Source organism: Diorhabda carinulata, chromosome 11 (genome assembly GCF_026250575.1).
Source record: "Diorhabda carinulata isolate Delta chromosome 11, icDioCari1.1, whole genome shotgun sequence".
Classification (NCBI taxonomy): Eukaryota; Metazoa; Arthropoda; class Insecta; order Coleoptera; family Chrysomelidae; genus Diorhabda; species Diorhabda carinulata.
The window spans coordinates 12,894,058-12,919,713 of NC_079470.1; the positions used below are offsets into that span (position 1 = coordinate 12,894,058).

Sequence of the window (25,656 nt, forward strand, 5' to 3'; positions counted from 1 at the left end):
AAGCTAATATTTTAGTAACGTTATTTAATAATGACTATCTCTTATTAATAGAAATAAAATTAGCCACAATTCAATAACTATTTCATACAATTTTAGAACATTATATATTGACAGATATAATAACGACCAAATGAGTTATTTCCTAACCTGGAAATAATATTCTTCTATTTGGAAAACACTTATCAGCTGATCCTACCCCAGAAATATTTAACGAAGTTACCAAACGTTCCGTTTGTAATTTTTAACTTCGTAGTTTTTCACTGTTGATAGACCACAATTCAGTGGTGAAATAATTTTTAGGTTTATAATAATTATTAATGAGTAGTTATAAGGTATTTTTATGTTAAAAAATCAAAAAATTTCAGTAATCTTAAAATTCATTAACCCTAACGTTGATTGTGCAAATTGAGCAGTTTTTATATATAAATAAGAAAGTGTAATTGTAAGAATTTAAATTAAAGTAGCCATTAAAAGTAAAAGAAGTAGTGAAACCGATATAAAACTCGCAATTTATAATTTTTCATATTGAATTGATAAATTTGTTTTTAGAAACTAAAAACGTAATTAGCTAAAATTGCAGGATGTATTACAATGTCTTGTTTGTTTTCTGTCAGGTGGAATTAATTCCAATAATGTATCAAAACTTTTTTGATCTGTACCGTTCACAAACAAAGAATCATGGAGCAACGATAATTAATAAAACATTGACGCCACATCAGTTGCGATTATCAATTTAATTTATGGTCTAGGGGGTACTTTATGGAAAGGATCTTATCAAATCGCATCATCAGATCCAATATCCGAATGACTAAGTTACTGTACTAGACAAAGAATCTAGATTACTTTCTGAACATTGAGAACATGGTGGCAGTATTATTTGAAAAATAATAGGTAAGATAATTGAAATTGTAGTCGAAAAAAAGGAAAAGGAGGAAAGAAAACAAATGATTGAAATAAGTATTTTAATTTTCAAAAAAGAAAATATTGGACATTAGAAAGTACATATCACAAATACAATCAAATAAAAATATTAACATGGTGATCTGTAATAAATAATATAACTTTGTAAAATATTACAAAAATATATAAAAGAAAAAATAAGAAAAGCTGCAGTACACGGAATAATTCATCACATCGCTATGTAATTTTCGTTGAAAGGATTATTTTTATCGGAATCATCATCATCTCTAAATGGATCTTTTTCATCATCATAATCATCTTCAAAAGGATTAGATGATGCACCTTTCTTTGGTTCTATGGTATTTGTTGTAAATTTAGTCATATTTGCTTCCAATGAGGAACTATACCTGAAATAATTATCAATAAATATCAAGATATTATCAAGAACTCGTCCAGTGGTACAGACCGTGAAGCTGGTCCTATTAAAAAAATCAAAAATGTTGGTACTTTGGTAATTCTTGTTTTGCCGATTCATAATCATGATGGCGTTATTTGTCCCTTTTTATTAATTCTACTATAGCAATAACTTATTTTCTAAATCATAAAAAATGCCAGTTTATACTAGAACAAACCTGTTTTCTTGTAATCTCATTCGTCCTTCGGCAATTGGCGCTGGTCTAGGATTACTCCTAACCTCTAATTGTCTTAGACGAGCTTCTGCTCCGCCACCGTAATTCAAAATATCATCCTCGATTTTCTTGTTGGCTTGTTTTGGATTATTATTGTTTTCGGGAACGTCCAAAATCCTTTGTTTCGTTTCATCACTTATAATCTACAAAAAAAATGTTCTTGATAAATTTGTCTATCAGTAGGAGGCTATAGAATCTACTAGGAACCTCCAAAAAAAATTGTGAGTCAAGAGTAAGAAGGGACCCAACTGTATCAAAGAAATTTAGGGTTTAAAATACATAATTGCATATACAAAAGATTTAGCTTTGATAACAAAAAAATGTAATAGAAATAGTATTTTGTAGACTAGAATAGGCATTATAAAAAGTCCAAAAAGATGTTACAAAATCCTGATGTCAAATATGACAAATCCTAAGCACTGTGTATTTGTACGATGAACAGAAATTGGGTGAATTCGAATGTTTAGGAGCAACACTGACAAATAGAAACAAAGAAGGGACTGAAATAAATAAAAGAATAACAAAAAGAAGTGAAATCATTAAGTAAGTTGATTATATAACTGGAGTTATCATTTAGAGCAAACAAAATTTATTTCGAACAATAAGACCAACAGTAACATGGATTTTAATAGAGGAAGATTAAACAAAACTGGTTATGTAAGAATAAAAATAAAATGAATCACTTTGGAGAAGATAATCTCTATAAACACCTGTAAGTAAAAAGTTTCATAAAGTCTCAAACATTCAGATGATTGGGATATGCTGAAATGATACAAGTATATAAATATACAAAAAGAATCGAATGCTGAGAAATAGAACCGAATTGGGAGTGTAAAATGTCAAAATCAATCATAACCTGTAGAAAACAATTGAAAAAGTATAGTGGAATAAAGATAAGCAAAAAGTCTCGTTGAAGAAGGAGATTCGATGAGAAAAAGTGTGCCTTAAAGGCCAGCAGTTGCTTACCTTATAAGTATTAAAAACGCCCATACTTAAATAATCGGCTACCACCGAAAAACCATCGTGAGCTTTTTCTAATTGTGAATGGAACGTCTCGTGCAAATCCTTATCATATTCTCTAGCTTTCAGTAATTCTACAAGAGCTTTGTTTTCAGGTTGGCACGTTGGACACGTGTGATCGTCGTCACAGAAGCTTTGAAAACAGTGTTGGTGAAAACTATGTCCACATAAAAAATGAATAGTTGGAAGGTCTAAAGAATGATGACAAGCAGCACATCTGAAACAATATAATGATAAACAAATCGTTTTAAATAAAAATTGTTCCCTTATAACCTGGATATTCTTATTTCGATTAAACCGCTTTTAAGTTTTTCCAAATGTTCTTTCAAATTTTTTGTGTCTTTACGATAACTCGATGTGAGTTCCTCGATTTCTAAAATTTTCATTTTCTCTTGTTCTAGTTCGTTCGTTATGTAGGATCTGATGTGACCTAAAGTGATTTCTGCATTTCCTGTACCAATGGCATCTATGACTAGTTGGGGAGAATAGAGCTTCTCCTTTGCTATTACGGTCAAAACCTGTAATAAAAAATGGTAGAATTTAGAATCTGGTAATTGTAGGATTAGTTATTATTAGTTTACCTCATTCAATAGTTCTGGGGATGGATCTTTGCTATCCCTAATGCAAGACCAAAAAGCTTGTGCCCAAAGTGACGGATCCTGATTCCCAAATCTTCTACAGCACGTTAATACAGAATTCTGGTCATTATTACTGATGTGATACCTAAATAATATGTCTTTTTAAAACAGATCTTATTATTTTAATGATATATCTATGACTCACCTTAATATTTGTTGATACAATTTCTGTTCTTCGTACAAATATAAAATTCCTTCCCTATACGATTGCATATGGCAAACCACCAATGCTTGAGATTTGTCATATTTGACATCAGGATTTTGTAACAATTTTAATATCTTTTGAGAAATTCTATTCTTTTCGGCGACGTTTTCTAAACCGGCCCATACATGTAAATAATGTTCTAATAACGTATTATATACTGGTGTACTCAGATGACAGTCCTCGTTCATTAAATGTTCTAAAAACTCCACTAGACGTTCGGAATGATTCAGAAATAGGTGAATGAAATCCTCTGGATCAGCTCTAACAGTAACATCAAAAGTTCCTGAAGAAAATAAAATCAAAGCAATAAAATACCAACTAAACACTTATTTTAGTACCTTCCAATATAGCTTCTGATACTACAGGACTATTAAGAGGCTTGTAATTACTACACAATCTTTTTAAAAGTTGGGTACTCTCATTAGGGGCATTTTCTATTAAAATTGAACCGTACTTGCGCATATAATGTTCTGCTTCTTCGAATTTCAAATTTGATATATATTCTAGAACTTCAAGGTACTTTTGATGATCTTCTATTTGAATTTTTATATACCAATCATGTTTTTCGTGTTTCTTTGCTAACATTAAAGCTTCTGCTGGACTACCCTGTCTGAAAACAAACATTACTGTATTAAATGCAATTAAATAATAGTTTAGGTATAACTTACCGACATACTTTAATAGCTACATCAACATCATAACTAAAATCACCATCTCTAGATAAAATAAATTCTTTCAAACTATCTGATTGTGCTGCGGTGTTGTTTAACTTTGTATAACAGTTTAAAAGTAACGTGGTGTGATCTTCTGTCGCCTGACCTTGCTTGTGTAACGCATGAAGGTACATAGTGAGTTTTTCAAGATGTTGTGAGTCTAAGAATTTCCGAATCACATAGCTCGGTTCTAGTTTACCTATAGTTTTTATATATTGTTCCACCGCACCAGAAAAATCACCTAAAAAGAAATTTAGTTTCCAAATTCTGTTGAATACATAATTTAAATATGAGAAATATGAATATTTAGTCCAATTTCAAAACATCCTACAAGTTTGCAAAAAGCCAATGAGATCAAGTACTTTCTGAGTGTATTCAACAAATCCCATGTATGTCAGTTTAGCTTTATTATGGAGTCTCCATTCATCACCTTGTTACCAGTCCTCGAACGAGCAGTGTGCACTCAGATGAACTCTTTTATACTTGAAAATAATCTTCCCATGCATCAGTCAGGATTCCTTAAGGGGAATAGCACAGCAACTGCAATGTTAAATATCACTGACAACACAATAAGAGCATTGGATAAGGAGAAAGCTGTCATATCTGTCTCTTAGAATTACTCCAAGGCATTTGATGATCTTCCTGCAAAGCTGAAACAACTTCTGGGTTTTACTTGAAAGGAAGAAATCAGAAAGTTAGCAAGGATCAGAGTTCATCTGAGACTGGCAAAATAGTTTCTCGTGAGCCAAAGGGTTCAATGGTGAGCCCTCGTATATATCCTTAATATATATGACAGTGTCTCTCACTCTCAATCAATTCAATAATATGCTGATTACACTAAGGTCCTGCATTATTTTGATTGTGCAGATCCAGAAGCAGCCTCAGTATAAATATGCACTTTTTCAAAGAAATTTAACATATTTAACTGTATTTAGAACCTTAAATTGTGTTGCATGAAATTTGTAAATTGTATTTTGTACACATATCACACCAATAAAGACAATTTATTACTATTATTATAAATAAATATACGAACCTTTATCACATAGATGATCACCATATTGTTCAAAAATATTCACCAAACCATCGGAATCATATTGTTGACTTTTAGCTATCCTGATTGCTATATCATACAAATTTTTTTTAAACAACAAAGAAAGTTTGGATTGTAAATCTTTTTCATCTAAATGATAAACCATGTTATTTTCATCGACAATATATAAAGATCCCCATTCATTGAGAATAGCTTTAACTTTAGGCATAGTTGTAGAAAAAATTATAAATTTGTTATGTATATCTAACACAGTTAGAAGATTGGTTTCAGAGCTACTATTACTAACAGAAGATTCTGAAGGCATAGTTGTTAAGTTTGCCGAGCGAGTTGTTTTTGATACAATAATAAGGTAAGTTCTAAACCATTCCAACATGATCTTTTCACCATCCACGGCATAGCACGGTCCTCTACCATCAGATGTATAACAATAAACGGCCTGAAAAAAACAAACTGCAGTAATGGTGAATGAATCGGATAAAATAAATGTACTTACATCATCTCTGCCTATCATAAAATGACTTTCTTGAACAGAATCTGCTAAAACACTACATTTTTTTGAGCTTCCAATGTTATCCAAATGATACTAAAAAGAAAATTGAAAAATTTGTTTGAAAATTTGATAGTTTTTTACCTTTTGTTCCTTGTCTTTATGTGTAATGTTATAAACAATAACTGTATTTTCAGTGGCAACAAAAAGCAGAATACTAGAAGCAGTTGTTTTAAAAGCCAAACCAGTGATAGCTGAATTTGCCGCTTTAAGAAGTTTTTGCTTGGAACTTCTATCTCTAGTAATATCGCCCCTAAAAACATTCATAAACTGTAGAAGAATATTCAAAATAAAGTATATTTACCTATAAATAATGAGTGAACCATCCACAAATCCTACAGCCATAATTTGCAAGTTATCATGTACACATAAAACATTAGCTTGTATTGGTCTATTTCCAGGGATAGCTCTAGTAATTCTACAACAATATGGTGAACCATTTCTATCCAATCTACTTGTATCCCAAACTTTTATCACTGGGTTTATTCCCGGTTCATCTTGCTAATAACAATAAGGAATATTTATAAGAAGCTAATTTTTATATACCGAAAGCTTACGCCAATCGTTACTAACACTGGAGAATTTCTTATTTGCCAAGTTAATTCCGTACTTATTTCATAGGCCCTGAAAGTTACAAATATTTGCCATGTTCGTGATACTAAGTATATTTGACCAAGAGTATCACTGAATACAAGATAATTATTACCACTTGAAGCTGTTACTATTCTTGTTTCCTAGAAGGTGAACAAATAGAAGGAGCATTTTATTATTAAAGCAACACTATCTATACCCACCTTAAAGAAATTATTTATTTTTCCGTCGTCTACATTACTTATTAAATTAAAAAATGGAAACTTCCGCCACTAAAAATTGTATAAGTATTACCATTTAAAATTTGTAATATGTTTTATTTTTACCTCTAAAAAAGCCATAATTATATTTATTTTTTTTAATATTTATTATTGTTTTCTACACCCACTGCTAATCACTTGTCAATATCTTCTTCTGTTTTGGATAAAAGAGCATTCAACCTACTAAAATAGGGCGCTTATTTGTTTATTATTATTAATTTAGAATGACAATACGTCTTCGTTAAATATATATCACATGGATATAAAGAGCACTGTTCACTGTAAATTAGTATGACTATATTATTATTTGCTCGATTCGAAGGAATCCTCGATATTTACAGGCAATTACATTGTTCAAGGAGCTACAGAAGTCTTGTATTATGAGCAGTAATAAATGGAACTATTTCAAAACATTTTCAACATCGCCATTGCTGCAGCAGTTTTAATTGTCACACCCACAAACATGAACTGTGTACAGTATGTGATGTTAAGTTATTGCTATTTATTTTTATTTCTAGATATTTTTTTTCTCAGCCGTGTGCCCCCTGGGAACTTGGAGTCATAGACGCAGGTTTACCAGGAAATCCTGCTCTAAGAATAAGTTACTCAGTGTTTGGGAGCGCTCTTAAGGTAGAGACAAAAGAAATTTTTATTACAAAACGTACACTGTGGGGCAACTCCATGATGCTCCTTATGTTGTATTATAAGTTTCTAAAAAAATTGTTATTCTTTTTAAATGTATTTTTGATGAAATATTGTTTGGATTGAATTGATTTGGATTTTGTTTCCTCAAATTGAAGTTTCTTTCCAGGAATTATTAAGCACTTAAATAGATATTTAAAATTTATCCTGCTGCTCAGGATTTTTATTTAGTTATTTTTCAGGTCCTTCGAATTTATATTTTATCACATAGATAAAAACAGTGTAAAATTCGTGTTTTTTGTAAAGAGGATTGTAATAAAACAACAAATATATTTAAAATTATATTTCAAAAATAAAAATAAATAATTAATTAAAAGGTTAACAACTGGACACTTGAACATTCATCTAAAGTTCAAAATATAAAACATTTAATAATTTCGAAAATAGGTAGAAAAGTATTAAAAAATGAATGTATCGACATCCAACAGAATTCACACAGTTTTTTATGAACTAATAATTATCATCAATAGATGCAATATGCAACAATACTAAACAACACATAGGTGCATACGAAACTTCAACAATTATTAAAAACAGTTTAAGAGGACATAGAAACTCCTTCTAGGACGTAGGGTAAGTAATTTTTACAAAATTATATTCTCCCCCAGACTGGTCGGTTAATAAAAAAATTAATTCTACAAAATGCAACAAAGTTAAATTAATTTAATAATTTCATTTAGCTACAGCTGTAAATCATGATAAAAAATCACAATCATAAAAAATATCCATTCCTAGGGCATTAAAAACAAAGTTTTCGATATAAATTTCAATAATACTTCGTTGAATTTTGTGGAAAACTAATTACATTGTTTTCGGTACGATGTTTGTGAATACAAAGCATTTTGTATATAATGAATTATTGCTTCAATTTTCCTTTAAAAAAATTGTACATACATTAACTGTTACTGTGTATCAAATCTTTTTTATGTTTAAAAAAATTTTAAGTGAATTTCATTTCGATTATTAATCTAATAAATTCACACAGGAAGTGGCAATAAGCCTCCAAGAGGCACGTTCCTGGGTTTATGACACTGAAATAAGCTTCTACTGGGTACCGGTACTATACTATGATGTGAAAGAAAAATCTAGAGTAAAAAGTGGAACTAGAGGAGAGTATGCTGAAAGTGCTACTACAGATGAAATTGTTTAAAGATGATATCCAAAGTGATTTGGTCAATGATCGATGAAGAGGAAATAAAAAATGAAACACTCAATCGAGAATATCTTTAGAGTGATCAATGGAGATTGTAAAAGATTCCAGAATGACATTGGACAATTATTGCAAAGAGTGTGAATGAGAAGAAAAGACATTTGAGCATCTGTTCTACCTATGTAGTAGAATTAGACAAAGAAAAAGTGAAAAATAAGCTACCAAAGGAAATATGATGAGAGGGGGAATGAGTAAGTTTCTAAATTTGGTAACACAATAGAACTCTGAGTAAACCAGAATTAATCTAGGTAGAAGTTGTTTGTACTAACCTTACCTTGAACCGATTATTGCATTTTGATGTTTTTTATCTCAATTTTTAGCCATACTGTAAATATGTAGCAAAATCAATAGAATATATACAAATAATACCAAAAAGAATTGTTGAAAAATTATATTGACACAGGAATCACAGCTAAACATCAAGAAACAGAAATGATTGCACAACATCTAAACTGATTTGGTCAAGAATTGAAAAAGAGGAAACGAAAAATGGAACACTCAATCTGGAAGACCTTTAAAGTGATCAATGGACATTGTAGAAATGGAGAGTGACAGCAAACAACTATTGCAAAGAGAGTAACTGAGAAGTGGAGACGATTTAGCATCTGTTCTACTTACAATTAGACATAGAAAAAGTAAAAAAACTTCATTTTGGACTGAAAAAATATATACAAACGTCACTAAAAAGAATAATAAATAGATATATTTAATTATTTTGATCAAAACAAACAGATCTAGTCTAAAGTTAATATTGAATAACGTTAAGTTTGACTAATGACAATTGTTGTTGTATCCCTCCTATGATAGATTTTTTTAAAGGAAAATATAAGTTTAACACTGCGATTGATTTTCTTTAACCAAATTATACTAGATGCTCTGTACCATAAGGAAATCAGGTATTAGTAAATATTTTATTTATAATTTACGATTACAAGGCTAGTAATAAATTTTAAATGTATTTTCCTACAGGAATATACAAATAAAATTTCCAATATACTATACTATAATTCAGAAATTGCAACAATTTTACTAGAGATACATAGTATCAACTTATCGGTGTAAAAAAATTAATAATTACAATAAAAACTATGATCATTCAAAAGCATTTTTTTAATAACCTTCAATATGAAGTTGTTTTTTTTTCTTCTTTCATTCTCTAAGCCTAAATTAAGGGTTTTTCTTATCAATTTATTTAAATTTTTGTGCCAAAAGTTCTCTATTTTTTTATAACAAAAAAGTCTGAGTATTAAATATATTAAATTAATTAAATAAGATTCTATTGATATTTTTCAACTAATTTGTTATAAAAATGTATTTCGATTGGCACATTTATCTCATATCATATAATTGTATTTTTTGTATAATAATAAAAAAATTTAGTTCATCTATCTAGAAAAAATTATTAATAATTTTGTAACGATTTTAAAGTAACAATATCAATAAAACATGTTGAGTTGAATAGATTTTTATCCAATATTAACATGAAATAGATGCCTACTAATTTTCTTTAAAATATCCAAGGAAAACGAAGCATCACCTTTCAAAAATAAAACACAATATGAACCTATGGAAGGACTGTTGATGTTTTATATTATACAAATTAAAATTGAACTTTGTTATCAATCCATGGGGATAGTACAAAAGGAATCCGATGGATTTAAATGCAAACAAATTAGACGAAACACAAGAACTGGTAACAAGACTACAAAAGATGAATGATAAAGAACGATAAATAAATAAAATTCAGGTGACAGTGATGAAATATTAAAAAAAGGTAAAGGGAGTGACAAAGAAGAAAGAACGACCTATTCAAGATCAAGAAAATCATGGGAAAAAGTTATAACCAGAATATTGAACAAACATATCCACTAAGTTGTAGAAGGGTCAACTTTAATGGAAATTCAAAGTTGGAAGACAATCTGAAAAAAAAAAAATACTAGAAATGTATAAGGAAGTCCTAACTGTATATAAATTGTTCTATATACAAAAATGTTGATTTTTCTTTTTTTTTATTATAAATTATGCATTCAATTTGTGGATTTGTCGTTTTATAACTTTTTTTATATACTAAATAACAACAAAATAGACCTAAAATGAAAAAAAACCCTACATAAACAATATTAATTATATTTAAAATTGAGAAATACTCGGTAATTTTTTTTAATAATTCGAATTTATAAAACTCAAAATAGGTTTTGAAAATAGTATGGAACCTTAACCCACTTTTCAACACGCCACCATATCACAGATAGAAATATGAGTATCACATATTTTAGTATATACGAGGAATATTTGAAAACTATTTAGCAAAATTTATCGTGACATGTTACAAATTAATAAGTTCTCATCAGTATATGATAAGGTTTAGCACGAACGCCTTCAAAATAAATGTCACTTCAAATTATTCGAGTCTACTTAGCCAACAGACAGTTCAGAACCAGAATCAATGGAGAAGTTCAATAGATCAAGTCTGGAGTATCACAGAGCAGCATTCTGGGTCCATTATTTTACTTACTACATATATCAGGCAAAAAATACTGTAACAGGAACATTTTTAGTCGTTTTATCCAATCACGAAGATCCAGTTTATCTCCAACAAAACTTAAACCTGTTAGAAGGAGATTGGAGAAGGAAGTGCTATCCTCCAAAAGTCTCAATGTAAAATACTTCATGTAGAGGTGGTATGTGTCTAACGATACCCTCCACAAAGATCCTGGCATACAGTACATCACAGAAGATATCCAGAAGCATAGCAGAAGATATATTAAACGACTAAAGGGGCATGAGAATCCTCTAATATAACCATTACTAGAACCACAAGGATAAAAACGACTCCTTATAGATTTTAAATGAAATATTAGAGCCCTTATTGTGCCCTTGGCTGAGTTATATGCCGGTCAATTAGCTTTTGGAATATTTTTGATTCTGATTGCTGATTTATCTGTTAACAAAAAAAATTAACGAGGTTAGAACCATCTAAATGGAATCTTGGTAAAGGTCCTTGTAATAAGTTTTCGAATTTAAGGAGAAAAGACGAGCACAAATTGAAGCATAAAAACGTTAATATCAAATTAGGATCGTTTTCACAAGAGTATTTCTGTTCCATTATAACAATAAAAGAAATATTTCGAATAATATTCGAAATTTGACACTATTAAGATGTTGGCACCATACATATACATCTTACGTTTTAGGAAACATACTAAGTATGGCGGCGCAAATTTTCTGAGGATTCGTCTCATCCGGATACATCTGCATGGCTTGAGTGACTTGTTCTTCGGGAAAGATAGCTGCTAGATGATAGTGCAATTTTCTACGGTCCTCTTGGACGGGAGAACTGCCGGATAAGTGATGCGTACCACCTTGAGACCAAACAGGAGGCCACATGTTCAATTGTGTATCCGAACAACTTGATATTCTCTGCATATGTCTAAATAAAAAGATATAACGGGTAATTATTATTTATATTCATTATAATTCTGTTTGAAGCTCCATTTATATTTAATTAAATATATATAGAACGTTATTGGTTACGGGTTGATGAATTTAAGTCTGTAGTGGGACTATGTCATGTTGAGGATAGTAGTGCCAATGGTAGCAGGATTATAGGAGAAGAAGAGACCAAGATGAATATAAGAATCGGCACGGAAAAACTGCAACATTATGAGACATAAATAAAAAAAGAAATATCTACAAAGACCAAATTAAGAAGAATCAAAATAATATAAAGACTAATTATAACATTTGGATGGATAAAGAAGTAAAATTCAGGTGAAAAAGATGGAATATGAAAAAAGAGTGACAAAAAAGATGAAATAAAAAAATAGATAAAGAAAAGACTGATGAAAAAAGAACGATTTGTCTCTGATTAAACATATGGAATGTTATTGGTCATGGGTTGATGAATTCAAGACTTTAGTGGGGCTATATCATGTTGAGGAAGCTTGGGAAATAATTCAGTAAGAAGATATCCACCCACTAAGCAGAAACACATCAAATACAGCATTAAGTGAAAAACTATTCAATATTTCGATATATTAAATTTGTTTTTTGTAGGTCAGTGTATATTTAAAAATTCACCTATGTTGGGGATGTTGCTGTGGAGGCCAAGGTCTATAAGAATCAGGTGCCGAGGCGATTCTAGTCACGTGTTGATGTACGTCCCAACCTGGTGGAGGACTCATGAATGGCGAAGTCGATTGTCCTGTCGAAATCTGGCTTGGTGATACTCCTGGGTATCTGACATTTAGTCGAGGATCCGCACCTGCAAAATAAAAAATAATATAGTCATTTTAGATTAATTAGATAAGCGTTGTAATAATTTACCCGGATTTAGGGTAAGTTGTCGTTGTAATTTCTTGTGCAAATTTTCTTGGAGTGAATGTTGTGAAGGTGGAGTTATATAGGAAGCACCGACGTTGTCCACGCTACGACTTTTGGAGACGACGGCGTGTTGAGGTTCTTTGGCGGGTGGTACGTTCGAACGAGTACGACCTAATGGTGTTTTACGAATGTCACCTTCCCTAGCCTGAAAGAAAATTACAATATTTAACATAAAAGTAATTTTAACGGTTAAGTGATATGGAGTTTAGGGTCTAAAAATTTCAAAACAATCATTTGAGTTTTTTTTGGAAGAGTAAGAAAACAGAAAAACTTGTTGGCAGAAGTGCTATTTCGAAAAACTCTACTAAACAACTGATATTTCAATTACATCAACCGTTGAGTGGACGAAGGAGTCATGTTTCAAGTCCATATCCTAGTGGAATACTCCAGGAATAAAATGAATTTGTTGAGCTCGTGGTTGGTGTCGTTGGAGGTCTCGATGTTGGACCACAGACACATTCGAATAAGGGCCCAGATCACGTAACACTTTTCTACAAAAACCTTTCAAATGTAACTGTCTAATTAGAAACAACCCCTGGTGAAATCACTCAATGAGGAACACCATGATGACTGGGAAGCGTCCAAAGCAATATAAAACCATTCTCAATGATTCTCAATGGGCTCAGAACCGACTAATGATAGGACACGTTCACCTAAGACGCCATCTCCACACCATGAGCATCCGGAGTGCAGCTGGTGCATGAAATTGCAGACCGCTACATCTGTAAGTGCCTTCCAGTGTCTAATGGCATCCAAAGGTTTAATCCAAAGTGCCTGATCTTTGTTAGTGTTGAATGGGGCACGACAGAAGGCATATGTACTTAACGGTTCTTGGACTATGAACCTTAATGGAACAGGGATTATGGTAGATCCTTCATATCCTTAATAAATAGTATTTCTGTTAGTTTTTTGGACCATACAACTTCATCCAACAAGTTTGGTGTCACTAAAAAACATTTTAATGAAAAAAATGCACAATTAACTATGAAATTTATTATATTTATATTTTTTTTTGAGTGAAATGTTTAACAAATTATCAACTAACCTGTAAATGTCTCTGCGCGTGCTCCGACAATCTCTCCGTGACGCTTTTATGGGGTAGAGGTCCTCGTTCTGGATGATGGTACTTGCATTTGTTACCATAAGTGCATTTTTTGGCGTAAGGACAAGGCGGAGGCGGATCCCCTTTCTTCGATTGACATTTCAAAAAGTTGTCCAACGTCGGTCCGGATCTTCCCAAAGGATCATCGGGCGGCATAAAATGATCGTTGACGAATGAATACATGAGTATACGTTCTTCTACGACTTTACGAAATTCCGCGTTCTCCTGACACAGATCGCGATAATTATCGTTGCTTACTACAATACCGTCGGTTTGCGCCGCCAATTTTAATATGTACCTAAATGGAATGTTCGATAAATATGTGCTAAAACGGTTATTATTGAAGACTGTACCTATCGTCGTAACAGACCATCCTTTTTCCTCCCACTAATCTCGATGGAGTAAAAACTAATAGTCTGTCTTTCTCGAGTTCGGCTAGAATCTCTTGATCCCGTATCAGATTATCGGGTCGTGGTGATTCTTTACGCCATTTCGGAACGAATACCGTGATGGCTTTGTGACCGCGAGCTTTGAACCAATCCACGCATATTTTTATACCGCGACAGGAAAATATTTCTTTGTTTCCATGGCTATAAACACATATTTTTTTTTAAAAACAAAATATTTCAAAAATTTTATCGTAAACTGTCTAATAAATCACATAAAAAGACAATTAGATATAACCATAAACAATAGTTTTAGTTCCCGCCATAAACTAGAGTGACGTATGCTATGTTGCCAGGTTTAACTTTAATTCTGAGATGATTGGATATAAATATTTCAGACGATATTTCAACATTCAATTTTTCAAGATTATAAAATATGTTGATCGACGTTTTTTTCAAAAAAAATTCACAATTATTTCAAGAATGAATCAAAAATTATAATTGAAAGTGATAATTACCTCATAGCTACGTTACTGCCATCTATAACAATGGGTCGTAGCAACTGGGAGCCTTCGAGAGTGTCCAATTGAAATGGAGTCACGTCCAAGGAACTTTCCGTGGGGCTGTTGTCGCAGGAGCTACCCTTCTGTGCTCCTAATTTAATGAGTTCCGCTAAAAGTTCGTTTTGGGTGGGTGAGGGACCCAATTTTTGTAAAGCTGCTTGTACTAATTTTTCCGTATAACCTAATTTCAGAGCGAATTCTACCCTAAGATTACATAAAAAAACAAACGTTTAGTAGTACGGGGAAATTGATTTTAATTCTACTTAATAAATTATTATACATATATTACGATTTTTTCGCATAAACTTTGAGGTTATATGAAAAAACCTCGAGATCTTTTTATTAACTACAACTTTGCTATTTAACTTTTTAGCGCAAATCGTGAAAAACCGTTTTTTACCCTTAAAAACTCTTCCCCTTTCACATACCGATACCGTAAATTATTTTTTTTCGCATTTTGTTATATCATCTTCCTATTACTATGAGTGTAATTTCAACATTTTTTTGATATCGAAAATTATCGACCTTGGTCTATAAGTGTGTTTACCTGGCTGTATATCCGGCTGATATTTCCGGAGTGGACTGTACGTATTCGGCGTATTCTGCAGCGAGGGTGTCGCTGGTCGTTCGAGAGACATCATGATGATAAGCCGGCGCCTGTACAGCCGAAGATGGAGTGTCTGCTTCGTAATCCGAATCGTAACTCGAGTCTTCACCCGTCACAGCCCCCAAACATCCCTCAACGCAGATTTCGTCTACATATTTCTGAAATAAAAACGTTCATTGGTCAACTTAACCTAGCGACAGTTTCGTAATTTACCTTCTCATTGATTTAAAATATTTGTACAAAACACATGTAAACATAAACAGTTTCTTACAATTAGAATTTTAAGTATAATCAGTCTAGCAACGTCGAAAATATGTAATAGTGTCGATGAAATTATGATTGTGAAGTTACCACTATTATTATTATTATTAACACGATCAATTGCCAGATAAGGACAACGAATTTGAAAAAGTCACTTTGGAACATACGTAAAATGAAATTATTGACCATTTTCTTAAAAAAAAAAAAGTTTTCAAAAGTTATGTTAGTGCTATGTTAATTGAGTTTAATATCACAAATTCGGTATACTTACATTACTAGGGCTATTTTAGAAGATTAATATATAACATATATTTTAATAATATTAATTTTTTATTATTTCAAATTAAGTAGTTAATGACGATTTGTAAAATAAATTTCAAGTAATATCTTAACCTTACATTATCTGACAAACATTTGGATTACAGTCAGTCAAGTTTCGAGTATGGCGATTACACTGTTGTCAAGTTGTAATCTACTCGTGTGGTCTGTATAAAATATATGCGTTTTAAAAATTTATATTTTCTTAATCCATTAAAAAATTTAAGAATATTATATTAGTTTTAAAAAATTAATGAGTAACGACTGCATTATCAGAAATAAAACGAAAGTAACAATATGATTAATATAAAATGAAAAGCTGGCAACGCATTGACATTTCCCATAAGAAGACAAATATTTTGATCTGTTTGTATTACAACAATAATAATTTTTTTATTATCTAAACATAAAACGTATTTTCAAAATACGTTTTACATCACGACTTGCAAAGTAATAATCAGATCCTACTTCATTGGTAGAATAATTAAGTAAAAGAGAAATTGAATAATATATTATTTAGTTGAAAGTAAAATGTTCTACATGGCGAACGTTATAAACAATTAATTCTATTGTTGTCTTAGTTAAAATATTATACAGGATGTCCCGAATACAAGTAAATTGGGATAATGGTAGATCGTTACAACATATATTTAATTGAAATATTGTAATAAAGGTGAGGTCGTCGAAAATGAACAATCGTCTTTGACCTTCGAGGTGATATCCCGCTTTACGGATATATTTTTAAAAAATTATAATTATATTATTGAATTTAGAAACATACCTCGTCATCATGTAATTTATCGATTGTTTCACTTCTATAACTAGACAGATAACCGCTACACCTTGCAAACAGCAAAACGGATAAATCTGTTAAGTCACTATTTGAAGGAAAATATATTTCATTAATGAAATGTCATTATTTCAATTAAATTGTGAAAACACAAATATATTAATAATTAATTCAATAATTAAAAAGTTTATAACCTTCTATTTTATTCTTCTTCTTATAGCCGATCTGATTATCTCGATCAGAATATCGATAACTGCATATTTATATAGACAAAAGTCAACTTATAAGAAAAAGAAGAATAACCTAAACAAGCAAACAATTTATAGTTGAAGTATTTTGATTGTATATTTATGAATCGAATAAATGCAAGAAAAACATAATATAATGCGTTTAAGCAAATTCTATACAAGCAATTATATTTGAAATAAAAAAATTCGACGTCATTGATAAATAAACATGATTTCGTAAAAAACTAATTGCGGATGCAAAAAACAATAACAATTTTCAAGATCGATTAGGTTATAAAGGGTGGGGCAGATCGATTTGCAATTTCAAAATTAAATAAAACAAAATAATGCACATGTGTTATACGAGGGCAGGCCCAAAATTTCTTTTCTACCTATGTAAATGAAAAACTATCGAAATGCGTTAGATAAGGGTAGGGATTAGCATCAGGGTAAATTTTAAAGAGGCCCCAAATATTATTAGAGACAAAATAAGAAATAGAATCACTCTCGGTGCACGTTTTCTTATAATTCTTTCTTTATGAGATACATTTTCTTCTCTCTACTCTCCATATTTCCACCACTGCACGTCTTACTGTCAATCCGCATCTGTCATTTGACGCCTGTCAAAATTTATATATGATGCGTAATTTGTCAAAAGTAGATAACAAGTTTTCTAAAAGTCGAAATTTTTTGGGTTTATGGGAGGGTTTATCAGTCAACAAAATCATTTCAAACGCTTTTATTTTTTCGATACCCGCTTATAAACATAATTAACAGTCTTTTATATTAGGATTTTATTTGGATTTAACCAAGTTCCAAGAATATATCAATGTCAATGTCTTGGTTTTACACACTCTCTGCGGTAGGTATTTGTCTCTGTACGGATTTCCCATACAAAATGTCGATTCAATCGAAATTTCTACTTTCGACTTGAACAATTAATTATGAATAAATTGTGTAATAACCAGGTGATAATCACCAAGTGGTTTAGCACGTGAAAATCGCGTCTTTTCACACAATCAATCACTATTGACACCTAACCTAACCTAACTATTGACATCAAGTAAATTTGGCATCAATGATGGTTTATAAGTATTTCCGGATACGACAACGAAATGTCTGGTAATTCATTGTGTTTTTAATTAAAATACCGCAAAATATTTTTCCACAAGTTGGTCCGAAATTGTTTTTTGGGACCGATCTATTTTTTTGGGGGTCGCAAATATGTTGTCCTTGGACTTTCTTATGAAATTTCATTTCAGGTTTTCAGTGTTTTGCAGTACAGAACTGTCACTTTCACTACATGGAACACTCAAAACGCAACTTTCGGTATGTAAATAAATACAGAACGAAACTGTCAACTGTCAAATTTAAGGAAGTTAAACTTGTTTACTCCAGAGCGTCCCGAAAGTGTTTTGCAGTACGGAACTGTCACTTTCACTACATGGAACACTCAAAACGCAACTTTCGGTATGTAAATAAATACAGAACGAAACTGTCGACTGTCACATTTAAGGAAGTTAAAGTTGTCTACTCCAGAGCGTCCCGAAAGTGTTTTGCTGTCAATTTCAATACATGGAACACTCAAAACGCAATTTTTGGTATGTAAATAAATACAGGACGAAACTGTCAACTGTCACATTAAGGGAAGTTAAACTTGTATACTCCAGAGCGTCCCGAAAGTGTTTTGCAGTACGGAACTGTCACTTTCACTACATGGAACACTCAAAACGCAACTTTCGGTATGTAAATAAATACAGAAGAAACTGTCGACTGTCACATTAAGGGAAGTTAAAGTTGTCTACTCCAGAGCGTCCCGAAAGTGTTTTGCTGTCAATTTCAATACATGGAACACTCAAAACGCAGCTTTCTGTATGTAAGTGAATACAGAACGAAACTGTCAACTGTCACATTTAAGATATTTAGATACAATTTTTTTTTATTTATTATTATAGAAACGAGTTATTCATTAAAATACTATCTAACCTAAATAAATACCTTTTGAAAGCATTCAGAACGTACTTTTTGCTCGAAATCACTAATTAAATTTTCAAACTATCATTAAATATTTTTTTTATTTTATAAATAATGAAAAACATCAAATTATTCATGTATTTATCTTATGTGATGAAAATTATCAATTTTTCAATATAATTTTGGAGAATCAGGGTGAATAATATAAAAAATCTTTTGTTTATTGAATTACGAGATTGATATTGAATTTGTAGTGTTAAAATATTCATTTGAAACGAAGTATTGAATACCATCTGTTCAATAAAGCGAATTTTGAACTATAACGTTTGATTATTAAAACTTTAAGTATCGATATCTCGAAAAAAATTTCATTTTTGGCCTAATTAAGCCAAATCCCCTGTTAAATCGCGACGCCACGGAAATCGTACTTTCTCCCTTCTTACTAAAAATATTCAATCGTATTTTTGGTGAATTTTGTCGAGAAGAAATTAAATAAACTTTCCGACCAACCAACACAGGCCCATCCAAACCTTTTTCTATTGTTCTGTACAGCTTATCGTTATGAAATACCAATAAAATTTAGGAAATATTCAGATTATTATGGAATAATATTTAAAATAAAACTAAATTGTAAAATTAACTTTTAAATCACTATATATCAGTCACTTTTAGCGATTTATTTTACCTAAAAGTGGGTTCAATAAACTAAGCTTCAAATTGCTTCCACCATATTTTCTAGATTCGATTCCTAGTGACTACTAGTTGTTTTTTCTATCACAAAAAAATATTCCTAATGATAATTATAAAAAAATGAAAAAAAAAACTTGATTTGTGTTTATTCTCGACCGAGAAAGTATTACAAATTAATTTTAGAAAGATAAGAAAACAACTTACCTCCCCAATTACTGTCATATCTCACAAAACGGATCTAAGTTTCCCAGCATATCCGTTAGGACAATCTAAAACCTTCACGAGAACCCATCGTCGCCACCAAACGAAAAAAATCACAGTTTAAATGAAATTACTGATGCGACATACACTGTTCCGCCGAACTAACTTTTACCGAACAAATAATATTAAAGAAGAAACCGAAGGCGCCACTGTTTGAGCATTACCTCGAAATTTCGAACCGGATGTTTTCGAAAACCCGCTAAGGTTACGACACCGCGTTATTTTCATGTAGGTACGTTCGACGTAAACGTTAAGCGCGAGACCGCGAGAAATTCGGCCAAAGCCAAGTTTAAAGTACTAGAAGTTTCGAGGCGAGTAGTCGATGTGCCTCCCCCCACACCCGATGAACATATCAATGAAATTTCAAATTGATGAATTGCTCTCTCTTTTTCTTTTTTATTTTAAAACTCGTTCGGTTCGCGTTCGTACAGCTGGTTACGAGGTATCTTCGAAAATTTATTTCATTCTTTCAATTTAAATAGTTCAAATACTTGTAATCTTTAATACATAGAACTTTTGACCACTCCAAACCATTTTCTTTTGTTCTTTACGGCTTATGATTATGAAAAATCGAAAATTTTAAGAAATATTTAGTTTTTTTTGAAATATTATTTAAAATGACCGTACTATAAATTTGGTTATTTGATCTATTCATAGTGATTTTAAAAGATATTTTCTAAAAAAAAAAATAATGAGATGAAAAAGCTCAAAATAACGTTCTGCGAATTATACCTCATATAATTTCGTTGTATCTCTAAAGAAATTCTAATACATTTGACAACATTGTAGACCGATACAACACGGCTGACAACGTAATTTCCATCAAAACACGAGCATTGATTTCATTCACACCCTGTATATTCAAAACGTAACAGCTCAATTATTAATAGGATAAAAAACTAATTCACAAAACTTATATTTTTTTCGTTTTCCCCCCGTTATTCAACTAAATGTCATTACAAACTTAACTAAGATGGTTTCAATATTTTTTCATGAATAAATTAACACAAGTAGACTATAATACAATTAGCAGCAATCAACTCTCAAAATACGAGTCTGTGTACAAAAAATAAATCACAGTTTATGTCGGGCGTTAATTTCAACGGGTAGTGGTAGCAGCTTTGTGCTTGATCATCAAAAAAATTTAAAATCGTATGTTTAAAACCATTTTACAGACTATACACCAAACATAACCCTGTATAATCGCAAAAAAACTCACGTTTTCGGGATGATCTTTCGCACTTCTTTAAGTAACAACTTGTTAAAAAGGTTTTTCGTAATAAAACTGGAAAAAATGAGGTCTAAAAACCAACAAATAACAAAGAAGCTTACGGCAAAATGATTGGCCTACCCCACGGCGGCCATTTTTAAATCAGCTTGACAGTTCGTTAGATTGCCTAATATGATTAGAAAAAGAAGAAGAAATATTTTGTTTTATATGGATTAATATTGATGAGAAAATTTGTTAATGCAATTTTTTAGTCAATTGCTAACAAATTAATGCTTTAGATAGATCAGATTTTTTATTTATCAAACTTTCTATAATATCGAGATACAATCTACGTCGTAACCGCACTTATTTACGATTGAAAGTAAAGCATATTACCGCGAGGTTAGGTTGGGGATCCCACTGGTGATGCTTACCATACAAATTACTAAGAAATCTTGAATATTCAATGCAAAACTTTAGACATATTTGCGGTTTTAATAATAAAATTTATATAAACAATTCTATAGAAATAATAATATATAGAAATAATAGGTTACTTACCTTATATGAGGAGAAGAATTAATTTTCCACTGATTTAAATCGATATGTAGATATAGAGTAACTATATCATGATTTATTATATTTTAGCATGAGAGGTATATAGTCCAGTCAAATTTGCTTGAAAAAAAAAATTATTTCCATAAAAAATTAATATGTGAATGTCATATGTTTTTTTGTTGTTTAGTACACCAATATTTTGAAAAGTGAACGTCATAACTTTTGGCGCAATTGTTTATATTACTGTCTAAAAGGTAAATATATGGTTTCTGTTATTGTCCGAAATAACTTATGCTCAGATGAACTTCAATTTATGGAAGAATTTGTAGATATTGAAATAACCTACAAAACTAGAGGTTATTCTCTAAGTTTCATCAATTATTTACATCACAAATTGAAAAAAAAACGGAAAACTTGGAGTTTTTCACTGTATGATGCAGGGTGGCAAGCGCTAATATTTAAAAAAAATATTTTGTTAATTAGTCCATACAAAATGGCTACTTGAACGTTTTTTTTTTCCTTTCTAGTCAAGAACTGTGTAAACATAATTTTTTACGATAAAAATCAGATACGCCCCTGTTATTATGGTCCTTCGAACAACACCTCGTCGATGTCCTAGTGTTAAATTTCCAATTACATTCTACTGGAAACAAACGATTGTGAGATACAGATACCCACCGAGAAAATATACAAAACGTTGTACTTATGTTGAGAATGTCCTCGTGAGTGACGTATCGATAGAGAACGGAGATCCGGGTCGAGTTCTGCTACTGCCTATGAATATGATGATGATCGTATGGTAAGGGGTCCCCAGTATTTTTTCAGACGGTCGCTGAACTTTGTGTGTATGTCGTCGTTGTTTTATCGATAATCATAACGGCGTAAAATTTCAATATGTACACACATTTGAATATTTATCAGCATAGAATTTCATATTTTAAAACTGATCTAAATTATTAATCTGTTAAATTTTATAATAATTAATAAAATTCTGATTCTCAAGCCCTTATGCTGGATCTGAGGTGTGCTACATCCTTCAAATAGGCTAGGCTACAATTTTATTAAAAAGTCCAGTAAATAAAAGTCAAAAAATCTACCCAACTGCATAAATCCTGTAGTATTCTTTTTTTTTAAGTTTCAAAAATTAGTTTTCAGCCAATTTCCGTTAATATAAAAAATGAAAATCAATTCATTATCTACAAAAGTGATCCCATGGCAACAGTATTCATACAGATAATTAACTGGTTCTCATTTCTCACCGAAACGCCATAATTATCAAGATAATGACAGAAAACGAATTGTCAGAACTTTGCAGTCATTCTTCAGAGCCCTCCCCGTTTTATTTCTCTCAGAATATTTTCGAACTTCAAAATATTTATCAGAATCTACTAATAAAAACTTGAATAAACACTCTATCGATTTTTTTCAATGTTTGTCCCTTTATTAACTGGACTTGTTTATATATTTTCATTCTTCAAAAATTGGTTAATATAACTTGACATTCCTATCTTAAATCTACAAATAAAATTAACATTATCAGATCAATTTGGTCAAAAATTGTCAATTCTAACTTTGATTTAGTCGAAAATTAGTTTGTGGCTATGTTCTTCTTTTCTCTATAATTTGGCCTTTACCTATATGATTACCAAGTACTTAAAAAATAACTTATGACACTTTAGCTATGAAAAAAGGGCACGAAATCAACAGAGGAAAAAGAAGTAGACAATGATTTAACTTTAAATAGTTTTAAGCATTTATTTCTTAAATAAATAAATTAAAACCTCAAAATGTGTGCCAATACTTTGATAAGAATGAGTCTATTTACTGTACACTTGTATTTAATTAGTAGTCATAAATCTAATAATAACTCCAAACATTTTTAACAGCATTGTTTTGAAAAAACAATGCAATAGGTAAATAAATTGTCCTATTAATTCATTCAAGGACAATCCTCCTTTTGTATCCTATATCTTCAGCTATAATTCCTCAAACTGAAAAGGTTTGCTAAATGGTACAATAAATAAAATCAGAGATCATAATTGAAGCCTTATGAAGATACAAATATATTCTGTTGCTTATTTAAATGGGTAGTATTCAAACTAAAATTCTATTGAACTGCATTTTTATAAGTAAATCCTCTTTACATTAATCACAAATAGATTAAATTCAATTAAAAGCAATATTATGTTTGAAATTACAGTTAAAGGTGTTAATATTGGAGAACTGATTGTGTAGAATCAAATTATCATTATATTAAATGGAAATTATTCGCAATTATCAGAGGTTTACGACATAGATTGCTTTATAATTCTAAATAAATTCACCATATTCCATTTATTAAAGACCACATAATAGAAAGGTTTGATAATTTTAATTTGTACTTATTTATATAATGTTTTTAAACACACATTGATGATTATATTCTTATTTTCAATAACTTTTGGGTTCCATTCGCTCACAAGCTAAGCATAAACACTTAAAGATGTAAAATTATTTAAAAGTATCTCTCTGTATATTAAAAATGAATAAAAGCGGATCTAAGTATATAAATGAGAACCGAGCAAAAGTAAAAGCATCGTCCCCAATTGTTCAGGTCAAATCCGTATATTAAAGTTTTGAATAATTCTCGTCCTAGTGTCCTAGTTTTAATAATATCATTTTTAACATCTTACCTGTAGCCTAGTTAGAAAATCCGGGCTCAAAGTTCTTTCCGAATTATCCGGTGCATTAATTAATACATCGTAAATAGTTTGATCGGTTGAATGGTCTTGAGGAAAACACTTTTCACTCAGGTCGGCCGAAAACAACACAGAAATTCTGTCCAAGTTTTCTCGTAGCAACTGTTTACATGTTTGTTTGACTCGCACTGTACCGACAACCGTTTTTGACATTTTTTTCTATTTCCATGCTTACATATTGGAAGTTGTTTGTTAAATTTCTTTGTTTTAATGACAAAAATAGGTTTCCCGAGGGATGTTAGAGATTTACTCACTTTGACATTTTGGTCTTTTGATATGACAGCGACATTGAACTGCGATGACAGCGCCGTTGTCAATTTATTTACAAGAAAATTATTTATTTTTGATTCACACTTTATTTTTTGTTTCGGGACATTTCAATTGATACAGACTGTCCATTTTATCTTAATTAGGTACGTAAATAGAAAATACTGAAACTAATTTATTTTAAACGTACATGGTGCCATCTTTTAATTGAAGCAGTAAATTGATTGCTACTCTAATAATAATTATAGGTAGCTAACCCATTAAGAGCTATTTCTAACGTCCAAATTATGGAGTGTACACTCCATAGTCCAAATTTAGGTAAACACCAAAAATAAGTATGAAAAATCAATTCCATTGCGATCAATGTTATTATCGCCGTAAGGATTGATAATAATTTGACTTAATACCATGTTCAGATTTTGTTGGCATAGAAGAAAAGAAAACTTGTATAAAATTCATTGCGTGCTTTTTTACTTATGATATATTGTTTACATTTACAAATAAGTTCAATTGAATTTAGATCGAGGTGGTTGGATAGTAGCCCGGTAACCTATCTTAAACTTCAATTGATTTTGCACTTAAAATATTAAAACATTCAGTAAAATCTATCAAATGATGTCTATAGATCATTTTGAATGAGATCAAGCACTTTCAATTAATGAACTTTAGTTTGTTGTACACAAATCACAAGTACTAATGGCTTTGTTTTCTTCAGTATTAAGACTGGACCTTAGAGAAAATTTTTTCAAAATAATTTGAATCCTAAACATTCTAGAATCTCATCAATTTTAA

At 30.9% G+C, this 25,656-nt stretch overlaps 2 protein-coding genes and 1 long non-coding RNA gene across 4 annotated transcripts; 1 reads left to right on the forward strand and 2 right to left on the reverse strand.

Moving 5' to 3' along the window:
* Positions 1 to 948: 948 nt before the first annotated feature.
* Positions 949 to 7,084, reverse strand: LOC130899210 (vacuolar protein sorting-associated protein 11 homolog). The gene is made up of 15 exons (XM_057808957.1): positions 6,684 to 7,084; positions 6,561 to 6,629; positions 6,324 to 6,500; positions 6,071 to 6,267; positions 5,851 to 6,019; positions 5,713 to 5,802; positions 5,202 to 5,655; positions 4,121 to 4,406; positions 3,791 to 4,062; positions 3,393 to 3,735; positions 3,191 to 3,332; positions 2,883 to 3,127; positions 2,556 to 2,826; positions 1,533 to 1,732; positions 949 to 1,307 (listed from the first exon to the last, which is right to left on the reverse strand). The coding sequence occupies exons 1-15, from the start codon at positions 6,696 to 6,698 to the stop codon at positions 1,130 to 1,132; spliced, it is 3,108 nt and encodes a 1,035-aa protein (XP_057664940.1). The 5' UTR covers positions 6,699 to 7,084; the 3' UTR covers positions 949 to 1,129.
* Positions 6,852 to 11,971, forward strand: LOC130899212 (uncharacterized). Its single transcript, XR_009059997.1, has 3 exons — positions 6,852 to 7,094; positions 7,152 to 7,247; positions 11,724 to 11,971. It is a non-coding gene; the product is annotated as an uncharacterized LOC130899212 (long non-coding RNA).
* Positions 11,081 to 25,144, reverse strand: LOC130899211 (probable ribonuclease ZC3H12C). 2 transcript variants are annotated; one of them, XM_057808958.1, is made up of 8 exons: positions 24,532 to 25,144; positions 15,511 to 15,728; positions 14,919 to 15,167; positions 14,368 to 14,604; positions 13,958 to 14,312; positions 12,856 to 13,057; positions 12,610 to 12,793; positions 11,081 to 11,959 (listed from the first exon to the last, which is right to left on the reverse strand). In XM_057808958.1, exons 1-8 carry the CDS (start codon positions 24,748 to 24,750, stop codon positions 11,713 to 11,715), a joined length of 1,911 nt encoding a protein of 636 aa, XP_057664941.1. In that variant the 5' UTR covers positions 24,751 to 25,144; the 3' UTR covers positions 11,081 to 11,712. The 2 variants fall into 2 exon arrangements, with proteins under 2 accessions (XP_057664941.1, XP_057664942.1); XM_057808959.1 differs by lacking the exon at positions 24,532 to 25,144 and adding an exon at positions 20,035 to 20,668.
* Positions 25,145 to 25,656: the final 512 nt, after the last annotated feature.